Here is a 26,471-nt window from a genome sequence, read left to right on the forward strand (position 1 = left end):
GGGTACACCATATGAAAATATGATGTAAAAAATGGGAAAAAACTCCTAAATGTTATTTTTATTGTGCATTACGTAGCGAATACGTCAACTCGGAAGGAGTGCGTGGAAGTTTTTGGTATCGTAAGGGAAGGGTAATTAACCATGAGTATTTCAATGTTTTAGAATTTAGTACATAAACCCTGATGATGACAAGGTTCTTGTCGAAACCGGTTGGATAAAGTGTACCAATTAAAAGTGGTTAAAACAAAGTTGTTTTATTTTATAAAGTTTATAAAATGTGCCACAAAGTATCTGCGAAAAACATTCAAGAAATGCTATTTTAAGTTAATGCTTCTTACTTGAAGGTGGTGTCGGGTTGCTGCAGCTGCATGCAGAGAGAGTTGGTGTTGTAGAAGTCCAGGTCGGAGACCAGGTCCAACTTGGGCTCCGCGGCCAGGATGAACTCCACTTGCGAGCGGACAAACGAGGAGTCGGCGCGGAGCAGGCCTTGCACTGTGATCCCAGCACTGAAATGAGGGCGGTATATCGTTCAGAAACAATATCTTTTTGGAAGAAATTTGGCTGATTTCATCACAATAGTAGAACTCCTCAAATCTGTCACCTTTAGGAAGTAGTATGGAAGGTCAATGAGGTGTGGGCAGCAGACAGATCTCCTGGATGGCTCCGGAATATATAGTCACTGCTTTTATACAGGGTTGAATCATGGATAGCAAAATCAGCACTATGAACTGGTTAGAGGCATTCGAAATTGCTGCATCATAGATTGATACGCATTCCATGGACCGATATGGTCAGAAACGCAAATTCGCTCCAAAGATCAAGAGAAGGAAGACAGTTGTTGAATGATGTCAAAGTCCAGAACACATTCCACCTGTATTAGTATTTCTCTCCTCTAAGCAGAAAAGTAAAAACTATTGGAACTAATAGAGGGCCGACGAGGTATGGGCAGAAGGCAGATCTCGTGGCTCCGGAATATACGAGATTGGACGGGGATCAGAACCATCAAGGTGCTGTTTAGAGCTGCCCATAACAGGGACGATTACTCTCAAGTGATATGGCATACAAAGATCAGAAAATACAGTAAAATAAACATTATCTTAACTCAAAAATTACTATGTTTTGTGCAGTTTCTCAGTATGTACATATATGCAATGTACTCCTTGTCCCCACATAATCAAATTTCTTCTAATGCTTATCCGCACCCCAGTGGTGCATAGGGCACTGCATAGTATAGAAGCAGTGTTATCTTGATCTTTAAATACATGAAGGAAAGGTGATTTGAAAGGAAGGAAAGGCCTTTTTCAGAAATATTTATTTTTACCCTTTTGCACCCTTTTGACCTCCAGCATGGTAGCCTAGCGTGTTAATCACTCACTATGGAGGGGGACAAAATAATCAAATTTACCAATATCTTATATCGCCCGCGCCAAATTACATTTGTTTAACAAACTTCACCATAACCAATGTGTTGACACATTGTTTGCAGGAAACGCTTAAAAGCGTCTTTTACATACTGTTAGTAGAGCGAGAGACGCTTATAAGCGTTTTATCTGCTTACTTTTGGCAGAGCGCGAAAGATGCCATTGTACAGATCGGAATTGGGTTTGCGGTAACTTGTGATTAGTATTATTTTTTGACATCTCATCAAAGATGAAGAAGAATATGGAAGTCTGGGCATTTACGGGGCTGACGACCGTCATAGACTGGTTTAAGTGATCACTTTACACACGTGTAACATTCACTAATTCTACCCATTTTTGACAACCACACTACTCAAATTCTTGGAAGTTCTATATATATGAACCAATTTAGAAACCTGGTTCTTGAATCACTAGAACTTCACTAGAGACATCTATTGGTGAGATGTAAAGAAGCTTTTTACTAAGCAGAAACTCTTATATTAGTAAGTGAGGTCTGAATCCTGGATTATAATCACACACATGAGAATTTGGACACACTCAAAATGTTGTAAACTTGTGATTAGTATACGACTTTAACCCTTAGAGTGCGAACCGTCGATAGATGGACTCTCTAGTAATGCGTATAAGTGCGGAATACCGGCTATTGCGCAGTTTTAAATAAATACAGTTACAAAGCAATTAAATAAATACACTTATAGTAAAAAAAATTGTTTTATTTGAGTAGTTTGATATGTTGTCGTCCTATTTGTCCGCCTCCGTAGTGTAATGGTCAGCACGCTCGGCTACCGTTCTGGAGGTCCCGGGTTCGATTCCCAAGGGGGGTAAAATAAATATAAGTGATTTTTTCATTGTGATATTTATTCAATATTACCATGGACTGGTACCTGAAGCGGAGGGCTGATCACCTTTCCTTCATGTGTAAACGATTAAGATAACACTGCGTTAATATGACACAGTGCCCTATGCACCATTGGGGTGCGGATAAGGGTTTTTATTATTTATTATTTATTAGTTTGATATGTCCCTTACACATAACAGAAAGCATGCAAAATATGTGAAAATAAGCACAATAAGGGTTAATTATAATAGTATACTAATTACGGTCAGCGTGAATGAAAAAACCACCCAACAAGAATGCGTTAACAAACTAGATCACTACACGTTTTTTGCATAAAATATTCCTTAAATTTATCAGATTTCAAATTGGCTTTCGGCTGTCTTCCAAATTTTCTTTTGCAAGTTTTTATACTGATTTAGTTATACCAAAACCGAATTAACGAAATTTCCAGTATAACGAATCTGCAATTCGTCCCCGGAAAACTTCCATATTAAATGTACTGAACCGAAATTCAATGTAGCGAAGCCGATCTCAGAATAACAAACTTTTTTTCAAAATTTTAAAATGATGCTACAATTCATTTTAAAACATTGTTCTCAGATTTCTATCCAAAAGAAAAATTACGATTTTTTTTAATCAAAAATTAAAAACCTATTTGACTTGCTTTTTAATTCACTTTTCTTTCACTGCTAATCAATTTATTTTTTCCAATAAAGTCTCACAGTTTGAAAATCATAGTTTCATTTCTGTTGTGTCCTGTAGTACGTAGGTAGGTACCTATATTGTATCGATCACTGGCCGGAAGATCGGGTGTAGTGTAACAGTAACAACTAATTTTAATTTTCTCATAAGAGTGGGTATAATATAGCGATAAAATTAATTTAAAATGTGTCATATCCTATACATCCAGTGTAACGAATTTTCATTATAGCGAAATATTTTTTTGGTCCCGTGAAGTTCGTAATACCGAGATTTGACCTGTATACGATATGAGGGTTAAAATTGTGCTTACTGTTTCTCTACTAGCGAGTGAGCCACCCGGCTCCACATGGAAAGTTGTATTTGGGCCGCCAGATCGAAGGACACGGCTCCCAGTAGACTTAGCTCAGCGGTCACTCCGTTCCCCAGGGTGATCCACTCCGAATAGTCGTTGAGCAGCGATATAGTCTGGAGAGAGTCAAATATTAAATTGAAACTTCATGTACAGAAAAGAAATAAGTACATTGGCGGGCTTATTGCATAAAGCAATATCATCCAACCAACCAAACAGACGAGATGCGGATGTAGTGCCGCGGTTCCCGCACACTCTTCACGCGCTGTTTATACGCGAATTTGTTTCCTATATTTACAAAATATGTACCCGATAAATTCTGATTATTATTAATATTATTTTTTAAATCTATGCATAAATATCGCTCACTCCTTTCAAGAACGTCATAAATAAAAAATCGTCAATTTCCAATTGTGCATGTTTTCGGAATGCCCAGAAAATGTACTATATCCCAGCAAAAGAGGCATTTTTTTAACTTAATAATTATTCGCTACAGGGCAGAAAGTGTTGTTTTTGCATTTTGAAGAAATGGTATGGTTTAATTACTCTTTTTAAATATACTAAATATTTTTCAAATGGAGAAAAAACCTTCAGGTTTTACCTAAAAAGATCTGTTGCACAGTAAAAAGTTCAAAAAGTGGCTTGATATTTATTTTTAACACATTGTATTATATTTTTAAACCTTAAAAACGTTCTCCTGAAAAATCAAGTTTTTTGATTTATGACGTTCTTGAACCAGTCCAGGGTGATATAAAATAAATATGAGAGTGAAAATCGGCCATATTTATTTTGACCCCCCTGGGAATCGAACCCAGGACCTCCAGCACAGTAGCCAAACGCGCTGACCACTGCACTACGGAGGTGGACCAAAAGTTCAGCTTCCTGAAATAATTGGTTGATTGGTAATTGAGGGTTAGGTTAGTATACCTGGAAGGCCGTGGTGCGGTCGCTGGCAGTGCCGGCCCACAGGTGCCCCATGAGCTCCCCTTGGCCAGAGAAGAAGGTGAACGGGCGCACCTGCACCCCGAGCACCGTGAGCTCCATCCCGGCCGTGGCCGTCTCGTCGTCCGCTCCCGCGCCCTCCTCGCCCCCGCCACTCATGAAGCTGGACATGCCCCCGGCAAACAGGCCGAGCTGGAACGCCAATCGGGCTTGTTTATTGTAAGGAATGTGGGTGGGTTGGTGACACGATGGCGACGACAACATCCCACAATCGTGTATACATGCCTTCCGCAAACAGGCCAAGCTCATAATAAACAACGCCAATCGGGCTTGTTTATTATGAGGAATGTGGGTGTGTTGGTAACACAGTGGTGATGACAACATCCCGCAATCGTGTATACATGCCCCCGGCAAACAGGCCGAGCTGAAAGCCATCTTATTTATTGTAAAGAATGTGGGTATGTTGGTGACACAGTGGTGACGACAACATCCCGCAATCAAATATACATGCCTTCCGCAAACAGACTGAGCTGAAAGCAAATCGGGCTTATTTATTGTAAGGAATGTTAATGTTAGTGTGGTTGTCAATCATGGGTAGAATTGGTGAATGTTACACGTGTGTAAAGTTATAACTTAAACCAGCCTATGACGGTTGTAAGCCCCGTAAATACCCAGATTTCCAAATTCTTCTTCATCTTTGATGAGATGTCAGAAAATAATATCAAAAAATTTGTGTTTGATTTAAAAATTAATACATAAATAAGTTATACAATGTAATACGTTATATGTACAATAAAATACGGTATAAAAAACATAGAACAAATACCCAATTTATATTGTAACAAGAATTGATTATCTGCAAGTGTATAGAGAATGAATGTATTTAGGTGTCGAAAAAATAAAATGAATCTTGAATTGATTGAATTGAATAAAACTTACGCTAAACAGTTCCTTTCTCTCTCCTTCTGAGTCTATCACTACATCAACGTGTCCTCGCTTCAGCAAACCTCCCGAGATCTCCTGGATGGAGACAAGGGATCCGTTGGTCCACTGGCTTCTCATGAAGGACCGGGAGAAAGCCGTCGTCAGTCCTAAAACACACCCCAAAAAAATTACAATTTATCTATCCCCTAATTTAAAAAAAACGTTAGCATTACCAAGATATATGTATATAAGTGGTTATGATTTTGGATAACTTAACTAAATTTGTAGATACATAGTATCTAAACTTTCGTCAGGCGGACTACGCAATTAAAAATGTAAAAATTAAAATTTAAAATAGGAATTGGTTTCATGGCACTTATGTTTGGTTTATTATTTTTTGACATCTCATCAAAGATGAAGAAGAATATGGAAGTCTGAACATTTACGGGGCTGACGATTGTCATAGGCTGGTTTAAGTGATCACTTTACACACGTGTAACATTCACCAATTCTACCCATTATTGACCACCACACTACTTAAATTCTTGGAAGTTCTATATATATATGAACCAATTTAGAAACCTTGTTCTTGAATCACTAGAACTTCACTATTGGTGAGATGTAAAGAAGCTTTTTATTAAGCAGAAACTCTTATATTAGTATGTGAGGTAAAAAAAAATAATAAAAAGCTTCTTTACATCTCACCAATAGATGTCTCTAGTGAAGTTCTAGTGATTCAAGAACAAGGTTTCTAAATTGATTCATATATATAGAACTTCCAAGAATTTCAGTAGTGTGGTTGTCAATAATGGGTAGAATTGGTGAATGTTACACGTGTGTAAAGTGATCACTTAAACCAGCCTATGACGGTCGTCAGCCCCGTAAATGCCCAGACTTCCATATTCTTCTTCATCTTTGATGAGATGTCAAAAAATAATATGAAAATAACTCCTGCAATTGGAGATAATCCAGGTTTTGTGAACAAGTTTTTGGACACACTCAAAATATTGTAAGTTTGGTTTATTGGGAACGAATGTGAGAATTGTTGGGTAATATATCCAAAATGAAACACGGTTTTTTGGATTGAATTCTACATTTATTTATGTATACGTGACGCGTTTCGTCTTCTTAGGACATTATCAAACACAAAACAGCAGTGTTTGATAATGTCCTAAGAAGACGAAATGCGTCACGTATACATAAATATTATTATTATATATATATCAAAACCCTTATCCACACCCCAATGGTGCATGAGCATGGGCACTGTGTCTTATAAACGCAGTGTTATCATGATCGTTTTACACATGAAGGAAAGGTGATCAGCCCTCCGCTTCAGGTACCAGTCCATGGTAATATTGAATAAATATTACAGCGAAAAAATTACTTATATTTATTTTACCTCCCTTGGGAATCGAACCCGGGACCTCCAGAACGGTAGCCGAGCGTACTGACCATTACACTACGGAGGCGGACATACACATATATATACATACATATACATAAATATGTTTTTTTAAATGTTCAAGTACTATCTGCCCACTGATTGCAAACGGCTATATATGGTATCAAACGTTTTGATCAATATCACTAGTCCGTCTTTGGTCGGTTGGAAGATATTGCTTTTTAGCAATAAGCCCGCCAATGTACTTTTTATTTTCTGTACATGAAGTTTAAATAAATAAATAAATATACATAAATAAATGTAGAATTCAATCCAAAAAACCGTGTTTCATTTTGGATATATGTATTACCCAACAATTCAATATGGAATTCTACCAACTGTCTGCAGTTACAATAAATTAATGTAAGGGACAGTTAACAATAAAGCACTATTCCGCACAGCTACTACTTATGTCAATATAGTGCGATATTGGCATTTATGCATTTCATGCAGCGATGTTTTGTCATCCTACGAGCCTTTGATGGACATAAATAACAGATTTTGCACACATTAATCACAGAATGAACAGGAGTTTCAGGGTCCGGAGAGACGCCAAGAATATCTTTTATCATGACCTTGATGTCATAATAATACATACCTTTACAAACAACTAACGTAGTAACTAAACTTTCGTCAACCGAATGACGATACAGCCGTAGGTCACCTCCTAATTATCGTGTGATTGCAATAGCATCACCCGATGAACTATTCGCACCAATCAGGAAAGTAAACAAAGCCTGGCGGGTGCGCGACACGGGGAAGAAAGTGCACTTGACTTTCTCGGAAAGGGGCGTTGTCGTGTGGACGAATGTTTAGCTATCTAGGGTTAATGAAAAATAAGAAGAAATCTTATTTACAGTATGAAGGCTGTCTGGAGATCAAATTTGTACTCATTGAAGACCAAGTGTGTTTGGTCGGTACTTTTAACCGGATCCACGCGGCTCGCATAAGCGTATGTGTTTTTACAAGACATGCCCCATACGCGGCTGACATAAGCGTTTGTGTTTTCACTTTGCTCCAAGTTTCGAACCTCAGTTCAACTTGGAGGGATTTTTTCATGGTGTGGAACTTTGGATAAAATAATACGTCAATCCTCGGCCTTATGACATCTGTTGAAATATCTGACTAATAATTTGTAACATCACAAGGATAAATAAAACAACAGATCCCTGATTTTTCTTGCGGTCGGTAATTAGTCCGCGCCATAATCATGCCCTATATCTGTCTCACTCTCGACGCTACGCATCGCCAGTGGGTAAAAGTGACACACGATGCGTGCTTTGATTTATTTATGTTACGATCTAATTTGTTTATATTACGATATATTTCAAGAATAATGTGACACAAGTGTATTATAGAGTACCAAAAAGGCACAATGAATCCCATTGAACGTTTTTGTTTAGGAAAATAAATCGTTTCATAACTAAATACATGATAAAAGTAATCATTTAAAAAACGGCGAAATACAGCCGCGCACGAGCGTCTCTTAGGAACAAAGTTAACGCGTTTAAAAGCTTAAACGGAGTTGTATCGTGGATCCTCAAGATCAGCTAGAAATGATTTGAAGCATTCCAAATGTGGGTACATCGTAGAATGCTACGCATTCCATAAACTGATATGATCAGCAATGTGAATGTATTTTAAAAATCAAAAGTAAGAAGCATCAGGTTCCTGCCCCCCAGGACTTCCACTGCTGACAATCCGTCGGCAGTTCTCATCTGACTTTCGGGACGCGGATCTGACTTGGGAGGATGCAAGGAAGCTGGGAGCCGACAGAAGAGCCTAGAGACAGTTTGCCGAGAGGTGCTCCCACATAGGGAGCGGATATAGATAAGTAAACATACTAATTTAAATTTCATTAAAAAAATTGTCTGCATCTATAGTGTAATGGTCAGCACGCTTGGCTACCATACTGGAGGTCCCGGGTTCGATTCCCAGGAGCGGTGATTTTTTCACTCTAATATTTATTCAATATTACCCTGGACTGGAATCTGATCACATTTCCTTCATACGGTAACGATCAAGATAACACTGCATTTATATGAAGCAGTGCCCTATGCACCATCGGGTGCAGATAAGGGTTTGAAAAAAAACATACAATTTACCTCTTTGTCCTAAAACATGCCAATTATTCAACTTTGTATCGCTTTTCAAAATATCGGTAACCATTTTGTTAAATTTCGGGCAATTATCAGCAATCATCAAAATTTTTTGCAGCAAGAACTGCTTCACTTCATATTCCTTCTCATTCCTCGTCAGGACTTGCAGCAGCTCCCTCAAGACGTCTGCCGAGGGTCCGGATTCCAAGATGATGTCAACGGCGAGAGCCCGGCAACTGGAATCGAATCTCTTCGGCAGCTGGTAAAATATCCTTGTGCAGGTCTTCAACACGTCTTCGCTCCAGTAAGACTTCGGCATGGCCCGCAAGGCCTTCATCGCCGTGACCGCTACAGCCCTCTGGCCATCTTCGACTTGCTTCAGCAGCAGTTTTACGGAATCGGGATGTTGCATGTTTTTAAGGGCTCTGATGTATTTGACACGGCAGTCATTGTCGGTGCATGATTCCAAATAATAAGTGATTGAATTCATTACTTTTTCGACAACCTGAAATGACAAAAGTAATGCTATATCGATCACTCCTTTCAACAACGTCATAAAAAAGTCAATTTTCAGTTGTGTGTGTTTTCGGAATGCCCAGAAAATGTAATATATCCCAGCAAAAGAGGCATAATTTTAACTTAATATTTACCCGCTACAGGGCAGAAAGTGTTGTTTTTGCATTTTGAAGAAAAGGTATTGTTTAATTATATTTTGAAATATATTAAATATTTTTCAAATGGAGAACAAACCTTCAGGTTTTACCTAAAAAGATCTGTTGCACAGTAAAAAGTTCAATAAGTGGCTTGATTGGTTGTTTATCTTGTGTAACGCAAAGAAATCAAAACACGCAAGCAGTGCTCGGGTTAGCGCGATACGACACATGCGTCATCCGCGAACACTGCTCGGTGACAAGCATTAAAAGGATAAAGGTTACCTTCTTCTTCGTGTGCCTTTTTAGGTCTCTCCAACGTTGGCGATCGCTATGGCAAAGGCTTCGCGGTCCAGCGCCATCCGGAACAACTCTTTTCTTTCCATTTTAAAGGTTATAGAAAGATTCAATTAAGTTACCTTGTGTCTGAAACCATGTCCGGGTAGCTGTGACAATTTGTTGGCCATCGCGCTGACTGTAAGGATGAGAGTCTCAGTCAGTTTTGCGGGAAGGTTTGTGTTCTCCGAAAGCTTTAAAATGTCGTAAATGACTTCCTCCTGAAAAAAATCAAACATGAACCATTTAGGTAAAACAATTAGTCATATCGCTCACTCCTTTCAAGACCGTCATAAATCAAAAATCGTCAATTTTCAGGTGTGCATGTTTTCGGAATGCCCAGAAAATATACTGTATCCCAGCATAAGCGGCATATTTTTAACTTAATATTTACCCGCTACAGGGCAGAAAGTGTTGTTTTTGCATTTTGAAGAAAAGGTATTGTTTAATTATTTTTTTAAATATAATTAATATTTTTCAAATGGAGAAAAAACCTTCAGGTTTCACCTAAAAAGATCTGTTGCACAGTTGAAATTTCAATAAATGGCTTGATATTTATTTTTAATACATTGTATTATATTTTTAAATTTTAAAAACGTTCTCCTGAAAAATCGAGTTTTTTATTTATGATGTTCTTGAAAGGAGTGAGCGATATATGTAAACAATTGAGTCCTGATTCCAACCCGAATGCATAGAATCGGCAAAAATCGGCTCAAAGAATCGCGGAACAAAAGTGAAACTGGGCAGGTCATGTGGCACCTATGTCTGAGGATAGATGGACGAAAAAAATGCTAGACTGGAGGCCTAGAAGCATGGGTAGGCCCCAAACAAGATGGTCCGGTGATATTAGGAATGTGGCGGGCCTGCACTGGAAGAGAATCGCCTCCAACAGAGAACTGTGGAAGTCCAAGAGGGAGGCCTTTATCAATACTAGACACAATAAGAAGGCTGAAGTAAGTAAGTAATGTATGGAAGTGAAGCATGGAGTTGGCAAAAGAAGGATGAAAGTAGATTGAATGCAGCGGCAAAATGATGTATGATAGATGTTCGAATGGTGATATAAGGAAAGAATGCAAGACAGGATGAGGATTTTCTTTCATATTAATTATATTAACAGTGTGTTGAGATGGTTTGGGCATGAAGATTGTTTGAGAAGAAAGATTGGTGTGGTATTCTATTCTTTCTGCCTAAACCTTGCGGGGTGAGGTATGAGGTGAGTGAAGTTGGAAATGCAGAAGAAGACCGAGGAAAACTTGAAAGTGATCAGTTCGGGAATTGGAATAACCGTTGGATATATATGAGGAGATGCAGGAATGTGGAAGAGGTGAAGATTATGTGAAAAAAAAAATACACAGATCCGTGCTGTGCTCTATTCTCTCTGCCTACCCCTGCGAGGAAGCGGCTAGATGGTTAGTTAGTTTGTTAGATTTAAAATATTAGTTTTCCTTTTTTTAACGAAAAAAAAAACAATACATAGCATGTCTTATTTAAGGTTGGATATGTACAAATTTCATAATAATAATAATAAAACCCTTATCCGCACCCCAATGGTGCATAGGGCACTGCGTAATACAAACGCAGTGTTATCTTGATCGTTTACACATGAAGGAAAGGTGATCAGCCCTCCGCATTAGGTACCAGTCCAGGGTAATATTGAAAAAAATAGTACAGTGAAAAAATCACTTATATTTATTTTACCCCCCCCTGGGAATCGAACTCGGGACCTCCAGAACGGTAGCCGAGAGTGCTGACCATTACACTACAGAGATGGACAAATTTAAGATAGGTATACCTGTGGATTAGATCCTATAGATAACGCCCAGAGGTAACGCTCAGTATTGTCCACATCATATTCACTGTCGAAATGGAAGAACTTCTTGGCTGCTTGGTGGGCAGCTACAGTCTGCGTGAAGCCAACCAGGTCGCACAGTGGCTGCCTGGAATATGTCATTACAACAAAAAATACAAAATCAAAGGTAAATATAAAAATAATAAATGTAAGTCCATACTACTACAGTGGAACACCTAAAAATCCTGGGAAATCCTAACAAATTTTAAAAACTAATATTTGTAGGAAAATATATTTTTTTAAATGCAATGACTGAAGAACAACATTTATTATAATATAAAATAAGTATATATAACCTAATTTCGTTTAATTTTGTCTGCCTCCGTGGTGTAATGGTTAGCGTATTTAGTTACCGTGTTGGAGGTCCCGGGTTCGATTCCCAGGGGGGTTGAAAATAAATGTTAGTGATTTTATACTCTAATGTTTGTTTAATATTACCCTGGACTGGTCCCTGAAGCGCAGGAGGGATCACCTTGCCTTCGTGTAAGTAACAATCAAGATAACACTATGTCAAAAAGATGCAGTGCCCTATGCACCATTGGGTGCCGATAAGGATTAGAAGAAGAAAAAATTTTGTTTAAAAATTAATGAAAAGTATAAAGTACTGTACCTGTATTGCTACTCGAGTACTGTAATATTAGATTGAAATGTAAAAAGTTGAATATTAGGTGGCATAGGGCGGCACATACAACTGCTGTAGTGTAAAGTACTATGAATATATATATACTTTATTATAAATTTCTCAGCTAATCCAAACTTTTCCAAATCCGGCCACAGACTCAATTAGTTCGGATTTTCGGGGTTCCATTGTAATATTTATTCATTTATTTATTTATTAAACGGCTGAAGCCTTTAAGATAATACAAATATATATTACAGTAACTAATATAAAAATAAAAAATACACTAATGAATACACTAATAGAGAAACAAAAAGTCTTATAACAAAAATAGGCTTATAACATAAAATCATAATAAAATAGCAAGTAGTAAGCACTTGTAAATACACATCTCCTTCAAACACTATCGGCGAGCAGCAAGAGAGAGTGAAACATAACGTTTAAATTTATCCATTATAACATGGAGAAGAAATGCTGAGAAAGTACAGATTTCAAGGTGGATAACAATATTTTAAATAAATCTATACTTTCAAAAGCATTGGCTAACATGTGAAGCCGCGGAATCGGAGAGAACATGGCATAGTTTCCATTATGTACAAATACTGCAAATACAGATTTTTGCCTAGTACCTCTTTGACGCACGCTAAGCTTTATTTGATTTAGGAGATCAGGGCTGTCCAAAAAATTGTTAAGAATTTTATATAAGCAGTTTTATTGCAGAACATAAACCTTCCTCTAACCCTTAACCCCACCCGATGGTGCATAGGGCACCATTGGTTAGTTTTTAGTCAAATTGTAGGGAAAAAAATACTTACAATATTTCTTTGTTTTTTATCCCCTTCAAAGCATTATAGATCTCATCAGTTCTTGCTTGCCTGGCAACATTCAGCATTTTTATGAAGATTGTGGCCGACTTTATGGTCCCTAGAGAGGGAGACTTCAAGACGTCTCTGTTATCCTTTATTAGCTTACTCAACTAAAACACAGATACAATATTTTGAGTGTTCACAAATCTGGATTACCTCCAATTAGGAGTTATTTTATATTATTTTTTGACATCTCAACATAGGTGAAGATGAATATGAAAGTCTGGTTCTGGCCTGGCAAGAATACAACAGATATTATCAGGAAATAAAATAAGATTAAAAGTGCTAATATAAACTACAAATATTTGATTATAACAGAAAATTAAAAAACAAAAAGATGGAAATGAAAAAAGTTTGCAAATACTTACTTTATCGCTCACTTTTTTTAACAACATCATATTTCAAAAATCGTCAATTTTCAGTTATGCGTGTTTTTGGAATGCCCAAAAAATGTATTATATCCCAGCAAAAACGGCATATTTTTAACTTAATATTTACCCGCTACAGGGCAGAAATGTTGTTTTTGCATTTTAAAGAAAAGGTATTGTTTAGTTATTTTTTTAAATATACTAAATATTTATCAAATGGAGAAAAAAACCTTCAGGTTTTACCTAAAAAGATCTGTTGCAGAGTAAAAAGTTCAATAAGTGGCTTGATATTTATTTTTAATACATTGAAAGTTCTTGAAAGGAGTGAGCGATGTGTGTAAAGTGATCACTTCAACCAGCCTATGACAGTCGTAAGCCCCGTAAATGCCCAGACTTCCATATCCATATTATTTTCCATCTATGTTGAGATGTCAATAAATATAACTGATTTTTCACTACAGTTTTTATCATATAATTCACATATTACTTTATGTATGAGTTCGCAGCGGCATCTATGCTCGATTTGAACCAAAAACATGCAACTGTAGAGAGTAACCATGATTTTTCTAATTTTTTTAGTATAGATCTTATATTTAGTGTAGATCAGATTTAGATCTGTTAGAAATAATGAATTATTACCGTGGGGCAGTCATCTTGACACTGTGGATTTTCTCTGACAGTTTGTAATCCTTGCTCCTTTAAATTTTCTCCCTTTTCCACTAACTCTGCTATCACCGCCTTCACTGTTTCCCCTTTCATAGTCAAAGCTTCCCCTTGTTTACTATCATAAATTACGACCTTCTGGATGACATTAGCCATGTTTCCAGCTTCCTGCTTCGCAACTAACTTCATGGTGTGTGTTTCGCTGGACAGAATGGTCTCCAGAATCGTGTTGTCATTATTCATGGAGTATTTTGTTATCCTGGAGCTCTGAGTTGACACGGATAATATTCTTTCCGGGTGGTTGTTCTTGGGGTTTGAAGGGATAACACAATCGCTCTGCAAAAAGAAAAAGTAAAATGAATTTAATTTAAATTTTGTTGGTCAGATTGAAAGGAATTCGGTTTATTAATTTACGAATCGAAGAAATAGCGGCATAAAAGACATACTTCTTTTTCATCCTAATTTATTTATTTATAAGTCTATTTAATTACCTCCAGAAATGTTTGTTCTGAAATAAATAGGATATAAAATGCACAAAAAAATCTTGAATCTTGAATTATGAAGAGAAAAAGTGTTTAAAAAATGTTTTTTACTGATACATTGTGGCATATTTTATAAACTTACTAACTAACCATCAGACCGCTTCTCCGCAGAGGTAGGCAGAGAGAATAGAACGGCACAGTACTCTGTCTTTGCAAACATTCTTTGCCTCTTCCACATTCATGCATCCCCTCATACATAATAAATAATAATAAAAACCCTTTCCGCACCCCAATGGTGCATAGGGCACTGCGTCATATAAACGCAGTGTTATCTTCATCGTTTACACATGAAGGAAAGGTGATCAACCCTCCGCTTCAGGTGTCCAGGGTAATATTGAATAAATATTACAGTGAAAAAATCACTCATATTTATTTTACCCCCCCCTGGGAATCGAACCCGGGTCCTCCAGAACGGTAGCCGAGCATGCTGACCATTACACTACGGAGGCGGACATACATAGCCGCCGATTATTTCGACTCCTCACCCAACCAAATAACTAAGTTTTCCTCAATCTTCATCAAATTCTTTTGAATCCCGGTCCTCTGATATGCGATGATTTTATCCCCTTAGCTAAAATAGTAATTTGCCTAAACCGTGAAATCAATGAAAGCCAATTTTAATATTATGATTTAAAAATTTTATAACACCTCTAGCGTCAATTAGGGAAACTAACCACCCTTTGTATGTCCAGAGACACAGAATAAGATGAAAAGCTTTCACAATTGACTGAATAACACATTTTACAGTGTCATCATTGATTCTTTTATATGGTGTTTTAATCATATCTAATTGATTCAACTCTAACAAGCGAAGAAATTATTTTCGGTATATTTTTTTTTCACATAGATGCCAAAGCTACCAGAGTGTAAAACTCCTTTGGTTTTTTTCTCATTTGTTAAAAAGCAATATTTTGAGGAGATTTTAGTCAAGATGAGGTGTGCGGTGTGTGGAGAGCAAAAGCTGTCAAAAATGTATCTTCTCTTCAATACAGTTAAAATAAAACTGCCATTGTTGAAAAAAACCGAGTCACAAAATTGTTTAATGTATAAGGTTATAAGTTTAATGTTTGAAAATGTAAGAGATGCCTGAGTATATGAAGAATGAAAAGAGTCTGAAAGAAATTAAAAATAAAAGTTTTGTTTACTGTAAGTAGATGTAAATATTGTATATATATGATGTAAAATTAAGTGTAAATAATAGTTTATATTAGTGTAATATAAGCTAACTAAAGAAATAAATAAAATTTAAAAAAAAAATTAAAAAAATTTTTGAATATATGTATGTCTCATTGTCAATATTTTTATATATGTCGCCCACTCCTTTCAACAACGTCATAAATCAAAAAACTTGATTTTTCAGGAGATCGTTTTCAAAGTTTAAAAATATAATAAAACGTATTAAAAATAAACATCAAGCCACTTATTGAACTTTTTACTGTGAACACATCTTTTTAGGTAAAACCTGAATGTTTTTTCTACATCTGAAAAATATTAAGTGTATTTAAACAAAAAATTAAACAATACATTTTCTTCAAAATGCAAAAACAACACTTTCTGCCCTGTAGCGGGTAAATATTAAGTTTAAAATATGCCGCTTTCGCTGGGATATAGTACATTTTCAGGGCATTCCGAAGACATGCACAACTGAAAATTGACGATTTTTGATATATGACGTTGTTGAAAGGAGTGAACGATATATCATATTTCTCTCTCTTTTGTATATCACTCCTAACATAAGGCTTAAAACGAGTGACTCATTCTATCTATAATTATTGTAATAACTTTATATTTATTGTAACAAGGATAAATATATTCTAGGGTTGATATACTCGGTCGTTATCACTGTTAATTGATTGTTTTCTAATTATTTTATTGACCTTTGAGTTCTTATCTAATCAGTCATTGGTTCTTCTCTTTCTATTTGTAATAGTTACATTAGAGAAAAAGGGATAAGAATAAATAGAGAGATAACAATATATACCTAAGGTCAAAACTGGCCACAGCAAGCAATTTTTCTATGGAACAGTTTTTAAAATGCGAGAAACTGGCTAGAACACCCCTGAGGGGTGGAAGAAGCCATAAAATAATAACATAATAAATAAACACACAAAAAATTACCACTTTTTATACCTTTGACTTAGTGAATGTGGTCGGCGAAGTAGAGGTGTATTGAACATTGCAATAACCGGACACATCAGTTTCATTTTTTTCTAAATCCAACACCTGAAACTGTAAAAAAAATACAAAAATAATTAGCGAAGAAAATATCCTTTTTCCGTTTGTTAAATAAAATACAGCCAAAGATAAAGTTTTGTGAAAGTAAAAAGCAAAATACTAATATAAATTCCATATAAAAATCATAGTTTACCTCTTATTACTTGTTTAAAGTAGCGGTAGTTATCTGATTTATAAAGATAAATTAATAACAATTAAATTTTTCTATCGATCTTGCATATAAAAAATATCCATATAGTTACCTGACTACTTTATTTTCTTTTGGGCCAGGGTATATATTTAATTTATAACTGAACTGGTTAGGTACTAGATTTATTTTATTAAAAGTACCTACCTGAAACAAGCTGACTATTCCTTTTTTGAAATTTACAAAGCTCAGAGATTCCTTCTGATTGAAGTAAACTTTTTCAATTTCCCCCCTTTTCCACAGGGCATAAAATGGTGTGTTATCGATTGTATCCAAATTGGAAGCATGCTCCACAAATCCTTCTGGTGATGGAGCTTTCCTGGACATTATGTGCAGTTTTGGTGAAACAAGCTGGAATCAAAGGAAACATTTGAGGAAATTATTCAAATATACGTTAACAGTTATATTTTGTCATTGGAAATCGGCAATATTACCGTAATCTGTTTTACAATGTCAATATCAAATCCAAAGTCCGTTTACAAAATAAAATATACAAGAATTGGTCACTAGAGACGAGATTCTTAATGGAATTATAGTTATTAAATGTCATTATGAATTTTTAATAAGTAAAAACTTGTTTACAGATGTGCAAAGACTTTGAAATATTAATATTACCCGCGAACTGGAATCTTATACGATCATAGTGTGTTTGAACCCGGCACCAAATGTAAACAAACTGACTAACCTTGAACTTGAGTAGTTTTTCTCCATTCTTGCCTTCCCAGATAGCCCCGATGTGAATATCACCACTCAAGAGGTATCCGACAGTCTTGTTAGAGTAGCTAACGTCGTTCAACAAAACTTTACTTTCCAGAGCGTACACTTTGGACTTCTCTCCCAACTTGAATCCTGTATGACCCTGACCTTGACCCCCGAGAGCTGCGGATGAAAGTAGAACGAATCCATGACTGCAGATCCCCGTTAAAATGTAGAGAAACACCACAAGATCACGAGCGGAAAACTTCTGAGAAGTTGCCATTTCATCGCAAGACCCTCTCCGTCTGACAGTGACCACAGAATAACGATATTAAAATCGTCGGAGCAGAGCGGTCATCGCTCGGTTTTCGCCTTTTGGCTTTCTGACACTCGGGTCATATACGAAAACGAAACACAAATGCAAAAATCACAACATCACAAAACACACAATCACCAAGCCGTGATTTCGCGATCGAATCACGAATCCTCATTGGCTGTCGCATATTGAATGACAGGTTTCCCGCGCGTGTGAATATGTTTACATGCTTCTGTAAAAAACGTCCAGTAAGACACCTCATCGAAAAATTGTACTTTACTTAAAAGTACTTACTTGGGCGTATACATTTTTATCTTTCTTTTGATATGTTGTATCATATTATCTACCAAATAGTGTAGTTAAAGTAAACCTACAGCCATGGAAGTATCCAGTAGGACACCGCATAAAAAAGTTTGCCAATCTTCAAAGTATTGTAATCATTTTATATATATTTGTATCTACATTTTGATGTATGTCTATTATATTACCTATCAAGAAAGTAATTATTAGTTCTGAGCGGATGAAGTTAGCGCTCGGCGCGGTTATAAAGTTTAAATAACTGTTTCGCTCTCGTTTTATTCGAATTAAGTCGTACAAGAAAATTCAATCTCGCTTAATACAGGTAATGATCGAGATGAGTTAGAAATGGATGCGTAATCACTGGAACAGTCGCCGTTATTTTTCTATCGGATTCGCGGCTCAGCTATAGTTTCACTTTTAAATTTCGTTAAAATTCAATACACAGAAGTACATTGTGCATTTTATAACTGACAGTAGAGTAAAAGGGTTATTTAAAAAAAGATTTCAAAACCAATAATGGATCTTTGTCAGACGGGAGGAATATCTAATTTAACATACTCAACCTATAAAGGATTGTATTAGACTCGTTTTGTGTTTATAACATCCGATATAATCAATATTTTCATTCATCATTTTCTTGTGGAAAATTCGCCTTCGTAAATACGTTGTTTTCGTAAGTTGGTAATGAATGACGTCACAGAAAAGATGGATTTATTTTAATATTGGTAACATTGCTAAATTATCGGCGGCTCTATTTGTTGAGGTCTATAGTCCCCCCTCCTACCCCCCCCCCTACCCTCATATTTGTATAACACAAATGGTAAACAAACACAAAAAAACACAAAAATTGTAAACAAAATGGTTCACAACGGCGTGCTAGTACCGACACTAATGTATGGAAGCGAAACATGGAACTGGCAAAGGAAGGATGAAAGCAGAGTGAACGCTGTTGAAATGCGCTCCCTCAGACGAATGTGTGGAAAATCATTGTATGACAGAATTAAAAACGACGATATAAGAAAGGAATGTAAGGCTGAACGAGGAATAATTGAAAAGATTAGGAAGAGTTCTTTGCGGTGGTATGGACATGTGGAGCGAATGGATAACGAGAGAATGACTAAGAAAATATATGTGGCGAATGTGAGAGGGAAAACAGAACGTGGACGACCGAAAAAGACTTGGTACGATCAGATCAATCAGAACCTAAAATCTGGCGGTGTCAAAAGTCTGCGTAATCGGAGGGCATGTATGACTAGATGTATGGATGTGAAGGAGGCGAGGAGTGTATGTCAGGACAGAAGAGTGTGGCGTTCCATCCATCGAAACGGCGTGATGGTAGTAGTAGTAGTAAACAAACAATCTACACTACTACTATTACAGTTCTATACACCATAGACAATAAATTATATGAGGTCATTAAACGTTCGATGACGGAAGTTTGATGATGTATGTGAACGCACGTTTTTTTCAAATATCTAAAGTTTAAACCTTAATATCTCCCTTAGTTCTCTACAGATTTCAATACGAATATTATCGACAGTCTTGTGATTTTTCATTTTAATTTATTAGCCAATAAACCAACATCGTGACAAAAATCTATTATTGCCCGATATGAACATTTAACAAAATACTTAAACTACCTTTTTCCTTTGCCTTCCTTATTATCATCCATTTGTAATTTGTTTTTTTAATGTCAATTTAATCCACCTTCTGATTGCAGATAACTATATATGGTATCAAACGTTTTGACCAATATCACTAGTCTGTTTTTAGTTGGTTGGAAGATATTGCTTTTTATCAATAAGCCTGCCGATGTACTTATTTATTTTGTGTACATAAAATTTAAATAAACAAATAAAATACGAACGCCTATAACATAATTTTATTAAATATTTCTCCTCAGGGGGTTCGTACATCTTCGCAGTACCTTTCACAAGCTTGTACGAGTAAGGGTATACAATCTCGAGTGCCCTCGTCCTTACTGTCTTCTCCTTTTATTTCAATTACATCGGTAATGTCCTTCACCTTAAGCTCGTTCACTTACGTCGACTTGAGCTCATATACTTATTATACTTAGATATTATTGATAGGTACCTTCATACGTACCTACTTACTAATATCTACTGTCTTTTTTTTTTGCAAAAAAAATCTCTTCTTTTTTCATTCCCTTATATCAGTATGTCCTTCACATTAACCTCGTTCACTTACAACATTATTCTAATACTCATATATATCTAATGTAAATAGATCTCTCAGACCTAAACATATTCTTTTTAAAAGGTACACATACTTATATACTTATATACTAGGCAGCCCGCCTTAACTCAAATTACGGCTGTTTGGCGTAACACGGCTCAAAGCATTCTTATAACTGGCCTCTATCGTATAAAATCACAGATTTTGCTCTATCTCTTTCCTTTACCGAGATACTCATTATCCAAATAGTCGCAAAATTTTATTAATTTTATATATGTATTGGGCAAAGAGTATCATTTTAAGCCCGTTTATTTCAAAACTACTGTTTTTAACTTGCAAAAATTTGCCTTTGCACATCAGTATATTTTAAATACCTATCTAGGTATTAATCTTAATACTAGGTATTAATATCTTAATATATTAATATCTATTAAGTAGGTACCTAGTACCTACATACGTAGGTACCTACTTACTAAATATCTGCTTTAAAATTTAAATTCAAAAGTCGAATAAGAATCCTGTTTGAAGACAGTTTTAAACCGTCCAATCAAAAGGTAAAGTGTGAATCCTACTCCGAAAAGGAATTCCGTGTCTGGGGTCCCGTTATTTTTCGTGGGAGTTATTGTATTGTGAGAGGTACCTACATACCTAACTTATCACATATCGCTCACTCCTTTTAACAACGTCATAAATAAAAAAACATGAGATCGTTTTTAAAGTTTAAAAATATAATGAAATGTATTTTTAAAAAAATATCAAGCCACTTATTGCACTTTTTACTGTGAACAGATCTTTTTAGGTAAAACCTGAATGCTTTTTCTCCATTTGAAAAATATTTAGAAAAAAAATTATGCAATACGTTTTCTTCAAAATGCAAAAACAACACTTTCTGCCCTGTAGCGGGTAAATATTTAGTTAAAAATATGCCGCTTTTGCTGGGATATAGTACATTTTCTGGGCATTCCGCGCAACTGAAAATCGACGATTATTGATATTTGACGTTGTTGAAAGGAGTGAGCGATATGTACGTGAGGTAGACCATAGTACCGAATAATATCGTACACATTACACGAATGACATTATTATTATCGACTGTCTTTATACATTAATGAAAAACGAAGAACCTAACGTACTGTCAGCGCTAATATTTGATTTGATATTACAAAAAAAATAATGCCTTTTGGCGCGGAAAGAATAATAAGGAAAATCTCTTCATTAAATAAATTATTTCATCGCAAAATAGCGGTATATTTCGGAGGTTTATTAAAAAAAATTCATTAAAATACAATTAATTAAGGATCTATGTAATATGAAACTCCTAGGCACGACGATTTGATTTGACCTCGATTTTTGGGGGGTTAAAATTTAAAAAAGGGATTTTTCGCTTCAAAATTTATTGAATATCACCCTGGATTAGTACCCGAAGCGGGGGCTGATCACCTTTCCTTCATGCGTTAACCATCAAGATAACACTACGTTTATATGACGCAGTGCCCTATGCACCATTGGGTGCGGATAAGGGTGTTTAATTATCTTGATTACGGTTTAGGCGCCAATTTAGGGCAGCTATAATCAGTGGTGGGCTGCAGGGGGCTCGGAGGGGCTAGCGCGAGCCCCTCCGTACTTCTCTCTTCTTAGTGTATGCTCCAGATAGGACACTCGCGTGTAACGATATATGTCTAAAACGTGACGCGACCTTGAAATTAGAACTCTCAATTCTCGTACAATAATCGTTTATCGAATAGCCGCCGAAGAGGTTTCACTTCAATAAATAAACAAACAAATAAATACATATATTGTTTTGCAGTGTGTTATAACTTTGATTTGATTAGATACTAGGACACAAAATGCCGAACCCTCTTCTAGCGGAACGGAAGATCTGTCGACGACAGTCAACAGTCCGCCTTCTCCTGAGGAGTTTTACGTGGTTTCCTCCCAGCAATGAGCAAATGCTGACAAGTTCCTGATTGGACCACACTAGATTATCCCTCCTGGTCCCAACACAGATTTAAATCAAACATGTTTATTTAGTTAGAAGACACAAAAATCCACTTAATGATCTATAAACCTTGTACATAATAAGCAAAGTAAATAATAAATGCAATTCCCATGTAAAAAAATAATGAAAACTATTTATTTTCTATGAGGCTCGTATGCACTGTTATTGGCTCTAAATAGCAGTATGCATGTTATTTGTAATTAAATAAAATAGAGGTTAATTGTTTGATAAAATAATAGATGAGTACCCATAAACACAGAAAAAAAATCACCACACACAAAAGACAAGGTTTTATTCACGAAGCATACATAATAATATATAATGGTTACATGGTTACAATTTTAAAAGCAGGTCCAAATCATTGTTCACAAATCTGGGTTCGTCCACTCAGGAGTTATTTTTATATTGATATCTCAACAAAGATGAAGAAGAATATAAAAGTTTGGGTATTTTGACAGGGTTTACGAAATATCATATGCTGGTTTAAATGATCACTTTATACATGTGTAATAATCATCATCTACCCATGATTGACAACCACACTATTTGAATTTCGGAAGTTGTATTTGTGTCGCCTAGTTTCAAAATCCGCCAGATCCAATTTTATAAGATATTAAAATAAATGCTATTTCGGAATGCCAATTGTGGGTTTTATTTAAATACTTGAAAACCCTGCTATAAAATACTTAAAAACAGCATTGAATTTCAAATTCCGAAATATTCATGAAACTTGCCCTCTGACCCAAATCAGCCAATCAGAGAGCGCGGATAGGTAAAAAATTAAGAAGACGTCATTATCGGTTTGTGCCTCGTGTTTTTTTTTTTAAAGAAAAAAATTCCAATAAATTGGGAAAATGCTTTATTTCACAATATTTTATCTAATGATAGACAAATCATTGAAACATAAATGTTACACGGAGAATTTTGCATTTTTTGTAAAATCGACTTACATGGATCTGGCGGATTTTGAAAGTAGGCGACACATTTATCCTTTAAATGACGCCTTCTTTCATATGCGAGTTCTTGGCATCATCTATGGTTGAGATGAGTAAGGTGTTTTTTTTTTTAATTAAGCAGAGACCTTCTAAATACTCAGACTTTCATATTCCTTTTTATCCACGTTGAGATATGAATATCAAGAGGCAAGTAGTTAGTTGGTTGATTGGTTATTTTGGTGTAGAACTCTGGGATTGTGATGTATGTATGTATATGATTACGTCTTTCTTACCGGGAGCTATGACACCCATATGACCTACAAGAAACCAAAAGTGCATTACCGTTATGAAATACCATTATCGAGATTACAAAAAACGCATAAGGATCGTCACAGACTCGACACAACATAATATAATATTAGGTGTATGCATATAAAACCGCAGTTTGCCGATAGATGGCACTAGCTTTTGTATGGGCACGTATAGACTTGAAGTTGGCAATGCATTGTTTATTGCTCTTTTATATATCTTTTATTTATTGTTTCGGCATTCACTTTGTAGTAAGACATGATGAAATTTAAAAGAAAAATCTTTTTTTACCACTTGAGTTATATTTATTTTATTTTAACAACTAGTTAACACCTTCAGGTCTACATATAAACTTAATGTTTACAATTAGACCTGAAGATGGAAGGAATAGCTTCTGAAACTAGTCGTTAAAATTAAATAAATACAACTCGAGTGGTAAAAAAGGCGTTTTTTTAAATTTCTCTTAAATATCAGCTGTCAAACGCATATATATAATTTCAAGTTTGGCGCCAAAAAAGAGTATTCGCGGGAAATTTTACTTTTCGCTTTTTCCTACCCTACCCCGCGTATTCACCAGACATAGCCTTTTCTGATTACCTACCACTTTTTCCTGATCGACTAATCGACTAATTTTTAAGCGAATAATTGAACGATAAAAATGTCTATGTATAACACAATTTTGTCAGATTTATACAGCGTACTCGTTAAAATACATTTAATTTTTTTTGTTGATTAACGAAAAACATTTTCGCTAGAATTCACTAGCATATGTAAAAAAATATATAAAAAATACTATTATACCATTAATTATACAAAACATTAAACCTTGAGTGTAAGTCCCTCTCCAAGCACAAGAGCTCAGTCTCCTTTTCGGAGAGGCACAGCGAATCGAAAACTATAAGTATGCCATATGTATAAATGTTTAGAAATTGTATTATGTTGTACTTAAAAATGTAACTATATTAAATAAATAAATAAAAATAAATTAATCAATATGTTTTTGCTGTAAAAAAAATGCAAAGCACTAACTTGTTCTTTCTACCTAACGACAATCTGATCTCGAGAGGCGCAATTCATGAGTGCTAAAATATTTTAATATCTTTTATATTCAAACAATTTTTTAAAATACATGAATACACATTAATGTATATTTTAATAAAATTACATAAATAAAAATATAAAAACCCTTATCCGCACCCCAATGGTGCATAGGGCACTGCTTCATATAAACGCAGTGTTATCTTGATCGTTTACATATGAAGGAAAGGTGATCAGCCCTCCGCTTCAGGTACCAGTCCAGGGTAATATAGAATAAATATTATAGTGCAAAAATCACTTATATTTATTTGACCCCCCCTGGGAATCGAACCCGGGACCTCCAGAATGGTAGCCGAGCGTGCTGACCATTACACTACGGAGGCGGACATAAAATTTCTTAATTAAATTCACCCAGCATTCGATAATCAATTTATAAATAATGCATATTTTTCACATCACACGCTAATTCTTGCTAGTACCCGTGAACTCCTCTTAATGCAACACGGACTGTCGGAACAGCACTTTGGATCCTTCAAAGAAATTCAAAATAGGATAGTCCAAGGGATTTCCTCAAAAAACCAGGATTTCTTTCAACACGTATCCTATGTTTTGCCAAAAAATGGATGAAAGCAGTAATTAGCGACGGAAATAATTTCGATTATTTCCGTTTGATATTGAAAAAAGTGGTTAAATTCACCAAAAAAGGCGGTTTCGTATGCATACATCTAATATCCGCTCATTTGGTGCAAAAATGACGTTTAAATATGTCAAAATGTGCGTAAGTACTATTTACATTGGAAGAAACATGGACAGAATTGATTTTGTGGTGAAACGCTGCGACATGGCGCGAGTGTCATTGTAGAATTGAGTAAAAAGGCGCCATTTCTGTTGCTACAACGTCTGAATGGCATCTCCTGTAATATTCCTAAAAGTGTAATTACGCCATTGTTGTACCAAATAAGCGATATGTATATCGACACATGAATGCAGAACTATCATCACAAAACCCATGCAAGTCAATTTCGTTATATTAGTACAATATTATAAAATCCAATAACGCATTCGAAAATGTTACATAAAATCCTGGTAAAGATGTATTTTTTAACCCTCTCTCGTACATTTAAAAAATAAGTTTAATAAATCTCTAGTGTGCAATTTATATTGTTAATTAATTAGTACGCAGTTTTTTAGGTATTATTTTTTAAGCAATTTCAGAAAGGCCTCATATGAGGTTTATTTGTATTTGAGGGAGCATAATATGGAATTATAACATTTTTATGACAACGTTCACAAATTATATGCAAGATAGATAAAATAAAATTTATTTATTTATTCCAATATGACAAAATAATGCAATGAATATGAATAATGTCGACCTTAAAACTGACTAATATTTATTTGATATTATCCTAGACTGGTAACTGACACGCAGAACTGATCACCTTTCCTTCGTGTAATTGACGATCATGATAATAAATCGATACGATGCAGTGCCCTATGCACCATTCCATTAAAAGAAGAAGAGATTAGAGAAACATATAACACAAAAATAATTAAATTTATGGTGTCCTTCATAATGTATGATTCAATTATCATTAAACACCGCGTCCATTCGATGCAGTGCCCTGTGCACCATTAGGGTGCGGAC

General features: G+C 35.6%; 1 protein-coding gene across 2 annotated transcripts in view; it reads right to left on the minus strand.

Annotated features, from left to right (window-relative positions):
* LOC148311065 (microsomal triacylglycerol transfer protein-like) overlaps positions 1 to 26,471 on the minus strand; it is a 30,928-nt gene that overhangs the window by 1,836 nt on the left and 2,621 nt on the right. The window contains exons 2-13 of one of the 2 annotated variants that reach the window (XM_088257339.1): positions 17,720 to 17,913; positions 17,182 to 17,385; positions 16,743 to 16,841; positions 14,047 to 14,406; positions 12,989 to 13,149; positions 11,498 to 11,642; positions 9,789 to 9,926; positions 8,726 to 9,224; positions 5,192 to 5,343; positions 4,238 to 4,444; positions 3,272 to 3,426; positions 339 to 506 (exon numbers count right to left, since the gene is read on the minus strand). In XM_088257339.1, the coding sequence (XP_088113465.1) occupies positions 339 to 506; positions 3,272 to 3,426; positions 4,238 to 4,444; positions 5,192 to 5,343; positions 8,726 to 9,224; positions 9,789 to 9,926; positions 11,498 to 11,642; positions 12,989 to 13,149; positions 14,047 to 14,406; positions 16,743 to 16,841; positions 17,182 to 17,385; positions 17,720 to 17,913 (2,482 nt within the window). Of the gene's footprint in view, positions 1 to 338; positions 507 to 3,271; positions 3,427 to 4,237; positions 4,445 to 5,191; positions 5,344 to 8,725; positions 9,225 to 9,788; positions 9,927 to 11,497; positions 11,643 to 12,988; positions 13,150 to 14,046; positions 14,407 to 16,742; positions 16,842 to 17,181; positions 17,386 to 17,719; positions 18,151 to 26,471 lie in introns of those variants that run through there. The other variant, XM_088257338.1, reaches the window with a different exon arrangement.

Source organism: Brachycentrus maculatus, unplaced genomic scaffold (genome assembly GCF_059751285.1).
Source record: "Brachycentrus maculatus isolate JH-2025_06_01 unplaced genomic scaffold, ASM5975128v1 h1tg000078l, whole genome shotgun sequence".
NCBI lineage: Eukaryota > Metazoa > Arthropoda > Insecta > Trichoptera > Brachycentridae > Brachycentrus > Brachycentrus maculatus.